This window comes from Salvia miltiorrhiza, chromosome 3, assembly GCF_028751815.1.
Source record: "Salvia miltiorrhiza cultivar Shanhuang (shh) chromosome 3, IMPLAD_Smil_shh, whole genome shotgun sequence".
NCBI classification, from domain to species: Eukaryota; Viridiplantae; Streptophyta; class Magnoliopsida; order Lamiales; family Lamiaceae; genus Salvia; species Salvia miltiorrhiza.
This window is the reverse complement of record NC_080389.1, coordinates 12,919,276-12,925,858: the sequence shown is the minus strand read 5'-3', so window position 1 is coordinate 12,925,858 and position 6,583 is coordinate 12,919,276. Positions and strand designations below refer to the sequence as shown.

General features: G+C 37.1%; 1 protein-coding gene across 3 annotated transcripts; it reads right to left on the bottom strand.

The window, feature by feature from the left end:
* Positions 1–392: 392 nt before the first annotated feature.
* LOC131017570 (F-box/kelch-repeat protein At3g23880-like) lies at positions 393–6,170 on the bottom strand. Of its 3 annotated transcripts, XM_057946373.1 has the most exons (3): positions 4,780–6,170; positions 938–1,235; positions 393–824 (listed from the first exon to the last, which is right to left on the bottom strand). In XM_057946373.1, exon 1 carries the CDS (start codon positions 6,001–6,003, stop codon positions 4,870–4,872), a length of 1,134 nt encoding a protein of 377 aa, XP_057802356.1. In that variant the 5' UTR covers positions 6,004–6,170; the 3' UTR covers positions 393–824; positions 938–1,235; positions 4,780–4,869. The 3 variants fall into 3 exon arrangements, with proteins under 3 accessions (XP_057802356.1, XP_057802355.1, XP_057802357.1); XM_057946372.1 differs by lacking the exons at positions 393–824; positions 938–1,235 and adding an exon at positions 3,405–4,108; XM_057946374.1 differs by lacking the exons at positions 393–824; positions 938–1,235 and adding an exon at positions 3,405–4,049.
* Between the last annotated feature and the right edge of the window lie 413 nt (positions 6,171–6,583).

Here is a 6,583-nt window from a genome sequence, read left to right as displayed (position 1 = left end):
ATTGATTAGGAAGTCATATGCTTATAGCATGCATGATTCGTGAAATGTATGGTTATTGATAATCGAGAGCGTTACTATACACATTAATAAAACTTCTATAAATTCATTAATAACTTTGAGATCAAGTTCAAGTAAAATTTATCAATTGAGCAGTACTTTGTTCTTTATTTCGAGTCAGATTAATAAAAAGTATATATATAAATTAATTTATCGAGAATTAATTTAAAGAAATTCTTTATATGGATAGATTCCGTATAATTTTGAAGAATTTTATATACAAAAAATTCTTATTTTATAATGATACATATAATTTTGTACACGCTGATAGAGTACGTTTCTAGTGCCATCAGTTGGCAAACCTTGAGCTTCCAGCTGTGATACTATCACTTCACTTCTACAAACAATATTCAATATTAGATGCATATCAGGAAACAAAGCAAAGTTGAAAGATTCAGAAATACAAAAGATATGCTCAAAAAAAAAATACAATGCATCAATACTCGCCTAAACCAAACAAAATATGCTAAATAAAGAGAGCACAAAAAAGAAGTCAATTCAACAGCCTAGTAGAATGATTAAAATAAAGGCACATGAAAGGAAATGAAATCATACAGAATAGCTCTCTTGAGAATAATATAATTTGAAAGAATTAAACCTGGCAATATAATCAATTTCATGCCCAAGTTCAGCTTCTTCTTGCAAAAGCTCAATCCAAGAGCTAACTAGAGTCCGATATTTCCTGCTCAAGATCATGGCTCGGGGTGGGATTTGTTGTTTATCCTTCACCATAGTTTCAAGAGCATCTAGTAACTCAACAACTCTTCCTGATTTCAAATATGATAAATAGTTAGAAAAAATGACCTCTCAAGATAGAAATTGAAGCTAAGATTTCTCTCATTATGTTAAAGCAAGCAGATCTCTCAGACTCCCCAAATACCTCAGGGAGGTTCAACATGATGTCAATCGCGTCATTCATGACCTGATGTTGGAGTTGCAAGGTTTGTGACATAGTCATCATAATATAGCACTTTGGCCACATTATTTGACTTGCCACCTTTTATGCGCCTCTCGTTCCACATCAGTCGACTCATCAGTAAGGGCCGCGGGACGTGGAGTAGTGAGCACAAAACTGTGCTCGTCAAGAATATACATAAGATGGCGTTTCCATTCAACATAGTTCGGACTGGTGAGAGGATTGTTTGCAAGAATAGAGATGATAGGAGACATAGACATATCTGAAGGTAAACAATTTAAACATGCAAGAACATGAAGCACATAATTTGTAACAATAATATTGTAACCTTTTGATAAAACAATATTGATTGAAACCTCCAACCGCCCAAGGAATCTCATATGCAAGCCACGCGTGTGGACGTTTACACACGAACTCCTCAACCAGACTATTCATCTAGTAATTTAATTTTCATCCATGTCAACTTAACCTTTGACAAAGGAAATTAATGGTTGGACCTTTAACTAGACCATATCATCATCAAGAAGGGACTCCGCGAGGAGTTGTACATTGTACTTGATATGATATCTAAGCAATGACCACAATTTAACATTGACAATTAAATTCTTGAAATTGACATACTCACTCGGACCATGCCGCTTTCAATTTAATTTCTTGATTATCTCATTTAATTCCATTTTCCAAAGTACTCGTGAAATTCATACAAGTAAGCCACGCGTGTGGACATTTACTGCATAACTCTCACTACTTTAATGGATTTAAATATTTTTTTATAGAAACCTCATCTGACAAACTTATGAAAGAACAAACATGAAGTAAGCCACGCGGGTGGACGTTTACTCACATCGCCAATCAATTTGTCTAGAGACCGCTTGTGGAGGTCTAATATAATTTTTAAGCACTATAAAAATTATTGAAAACAGCTTAGTCTTTGAAAAAGATTACAGCAATTGATATTGATGACAGCAAATTCACTCTATCCACTGCTTCACATGGGCAATTAGTTTGTGCTTACATGACATATACAAAAAAATTGAGTTTCAGCGCATAGAATACATACCAAAGTTATCTCAAAAGTTTAGAATGAAAATATATCAGCCTAGCAGCTTAATAGTATTATAATTGACACAAAAAGTTGAAGAAACTTCTAGTTTCATATTTTTAAGACTCCATCCACATAAACTTAAACTGACTAACTGAGTATGGATTTCAAATATATCGATAACCAAGACCTTGTCTTAGTAATGGATCTGGAAATTTACACTTCATCTTATTTGTAGGAAAACACTTTTTAATATCTGCTAGTTGAAGATGGAAACATATGCAATTCCATGCCTAACATGAAATAGAACTTGTGAAAATCTGTTAGGGGAAGATGAGAACATATGAAACACTTTTTAATTGTTGTTTTGCTAACCAATCCTGCTGCAACTGAAGATGTAAAAATAACACCAATTGTTCACTTCCTAGCATGTTCATATCCTCCACTGTTCTATTGTATTGTTAATTTTATTCTGCAAGTGATTTGTCTATAATAGTTGATTTTCTGAATTTAAACTAGCTTTGGTATACATTTTCAACAAGGTTTCTGCTTTGATGATGTATTTCCATTTCTTCGTGTTGAAGTTCAGGTCTTGCATGTTAAATACCTGTAGGGTGGTATTACAAAAACTATTCTACTTACCCATGCATGAATTCATATGAATTTTCTGGATTGACGAGATAATATGGATGACAGGGTTGTGCAGCAAAGGGAAGTTTTAGCAAAGAAGATACAACTTTCATTTTTTTAGAGGCATTAGATAATGCCTTTTCACCCTTCCACAGCGGTTACTGCATCTATGTTATTGTTGTTTCTTTATTTCTTTTAGTGGTAGTCGTATTTGTTGGACTATTGCTTCTTAATTTCTTTTTTGCATGTTTAGGTAAAAAAGAGTGCGGGTGTAAATCGTTACAACAAATATTTCTAATTTCTCTGTCTCACAGCCGCACTCAGTCAGACGCCGTCGAGTCGCCTCCGCCTCTCGGCTTGATCAACGAGCAATCTCTATTTTTCATTTTTGAAAGATTATTGCTTTTTTATTCAAAAGTTTTCTCCCTTTTACATTTGGATTTCAACTGTTAATTTCAGTTTTTCATTTTGAAAGATTGTTGCTTAGTGTTTAGATGTTTGCATTTGATAAAAGCAGGTGTTATGACTTACCAGGTGTTTATGATGCTTGATTGGAATTTGATTAGATCATTACTGCATTTGGATGGTGTTCTGTTTTTGGCTATTTGACATGTTCACACGTTCATTTTTTGTAAAATTTTGCTGCTTGCATGTTGATGGCCTTACTTATTGCCTTTGCTGCGCTGATTTGTTGATGTTTTGGTTGCCTTATTATAAATGCATCTATGCTGATAAAACGGAAATGTTTGGGGACTCAACTTAATGGAATGGCAACCACAGTGCTCATCAATGGGTTCCATAACAGGTGACAAAATGGCCAAGTAAATCATACACCCTTTTTCTAACATCTCATCAACATTAATTCATGTTTTTAATATGGTTAAATGATAACAATCTGGCCTAATAATATAATTACTTTGCAGGAAGCAAGTGGAGGGATTCCTCAAGTCCTTCTCTCTGAGCTTCTTGTGGGGGTTCTTTCAGTGGTTTTACACAGCAACAGCGGAGTGTGGCTTTCGCATGTGAAACAAAGCTTTTCTCTTCCTAAAGGCGGAAACATGAACTAGAGTGGGCTTCCAGCAGGAAACTTGTGCCTCTAAAGATGAGTTCCGAGAAAGAAAACCAGGTCGGACATGCCCATAGCTATGGCTAACGAACCAAAGGGTGTTTTATCTGAATGTACACTACTGCTGTGAATGCCAGGATTGCTCCAACAGTGACTCAGAGGTAGAAGGAGTTTAAGAATCTTTTGAGATGCTCCTTGTAGTCCCTGCTTCTTTCATCAAATTGATATGCGCCAAAGGAAGAGATGCATGGCCTAATCCCCCTGGCCCCAAAGGCAGTAGTATAGAGGACACAGTTTTCCAAAGAGAAAGGCAATATGATCACAAGGCTCCCATTCACCTTAAATACTTTGATTGTTTCAAGCAATGATGTGCTAATTGACTATTACCAAATGCAAGCTATAGAGAAGCATATATTCCCCATTATACATCTGTTACAGTATACCAAACATATATATATGTGGATAAAATATTTAGTAGTGTGTGGAGTCATAACATTTTTGTGGAAAACTAAATAACTTTTTCAATCATTTCAATCATCAGTTTATCACACAATACTAAGAGGCCTATGAAAACCAAACATTATTTTGAGCCCACATATATCCCTAATCGATTGTTAGGGTCAATATTCAACATATATTGTCTACTTCTTAAAAAACAGTAATATTCATGCATTTCCTTTTGTAATTAGTGTCATGACATTGTCAGCAGCCACATTTGCTTTTTGGTGGGTTTATATATTTTCACTTTTATACTTTTGAAGTTTTAAATGCATAAAATGTGTTTTTTGCAGCTGCCTCATTTCCTTTCAGGTACTATATTGGAACCCATATCTTTCCAGCTGTCTTGCTTAATGACATAGTTCAGCATATTGGCATTACAAAGAAAACGAACAGACAAACTATCTAGCGATGCTTAAACAAATTATCTTATTGTATGCCTTAGATAAATAGAACAACTCCATTTCCACCTACACACAATGCTATTAATCTTATTGGTATCATAAACAAGAGAAGTACATCAACAATTCAACGTAATGACAAATCACAACAAGGCAGCTGAAAACGAACCTCTCCGAGTACCAGGGGCATCCAACTGAGTCCCGCTAATATTGATGAATAATCAAGTGCATTCATCGACTTGTTTGATCTGTCATTCCACTACGCCTCTTGCTCGTCACAACGAGTGAGCGAGACTAAACTTTCAACATAAACATTAGCATCACGAAACGGTGCAAGGTTCTTTACCTGGAAATGGCGATACCCATCATCCTCGGGACAGTATATCACAAAAGTTGATCCATGGGTTAGCACAACCTCCCCTTTCGGACCTAGGGCAAGCAGGGCCGGGAACGTATTCAAACACGGCACAGGATTATTATCAAGTTGAGGAACCGTTGCCACTTTCTGCCAAGACTCCCTCACCCCATACTGCTTCATAATCCAAACATTGAAGCCACTTGGATAGTCACAAAGAATGCTAAGGCAACCCCTTATCACTTCCATGGACACGACGCAACCACCCCTCAAGTAACAGGGCAGCTCAACCACACCATACGCCTCACTCCTCAAGTCGAAAGAGGCAATATCGGAACTCAAACCCACAGTCCTGTGCCAGTGAAGCTTCCCACTCGCAAACTTCCCTTGCTCACTAAAGAGAGGAACACCCCCAATTTTAACTGATTTCCATGAATTTGTCTCCAAACTATAAACTTTCGATATGGCCTCGTATCTAGCAGTAACCCAGAATATAGATAAAATCCCAAAAACCTTGTAATCGCCACTCAAGTAATCAAATCCGAACCCACAGCTCGTGATGTGCCCTCTCTTACTTTTGTGATCTAGATCAGGCAATTTCCTAGACATTCTAGTAGATGGGTTCCACAAAATGAAATGTTTTAATTCGTGAAGAATACACACAAGCCCATTACAGCTACCCACAACAGAAATTGAACCCTTCCCAATATTCAGCGAATCACAAACCCTAAATTGATTGGTAAACGGATCATCCAGCATCGAGCGCAGAGAGCATTGCTTCAGCCCGCGATCGGGTCCGAGCGAGTTTAAAATGATCCCGTGCTGGGCGTTTTCCGCCGAATAATCGAGGTGTTTCTGGATGAAACGTCTGCTGTCGATTAAAGAGCGCCATGATTTCGAAACGCACCTGAATTTCAAGAGGGAATTCACCGGAAGTCTTTGCAGGATTTCCTCGATAATTTCTTCGGGAAGACAGAGAGAGTGATGGGAAATGTGGGTTTTGACGTTTCTGAGCTGAGGAGTGTTCTCGCTCTCCATTTTCCGGCGGCGGTGATTCGAAAAATACGATCTTTTTGGGGTTTGAGGTTCGTGCCGTACGATGAAACCAGCTGAAACTTCCAGTAGTCGTAATTTAATTATTTAGGCTAAAATAATTTTTTGGGAAAAGGCTCGAATATATCCTCAATGTTTAATCTTTTTTTATTTCTTATGTTGAGGGTCATAAATTTGTAAGCACTATCTGATGATAGATTTAAATTAATTTATGTTAAGGAGACCTGAATTTTTAAATATCGTATATTAGTGAATTTGAATTTGCAATTTTCTAGTTCAGAATTTAACTATTCTAACAATAAACATATCTCATATGGAATTAAAGTTCAAACTAGACGCATTCCTCTGAAAACCCTTGTCGTCTTGGGCTTTCAGGAGCGGTGCCTTCTTCTCACAAGAACGGTGATTTCATCCCTGTTTTCGAGAGCTCACCTTTTGCCTTCTTGGATCTACTGCAACGGTGCTCTCTTCTCCCAGGATCGGTGTTTTCTTCCCCGATTTCATCCCAGATTTTGAGATCGGTAACATTTTCTTTTGCTCTCTCCCCTGCTTCATCCATGGATCC

What these genes read in the sequence shown, in the direction of transcription:
- LOC131017570 (XM_057946373.1), bottom strand. Translation starts at nt 6,003, where the DNA reads ATGGAGAGCGAGAACACTCCTCAGCTCAGAAACGTCAAAACCCACATT.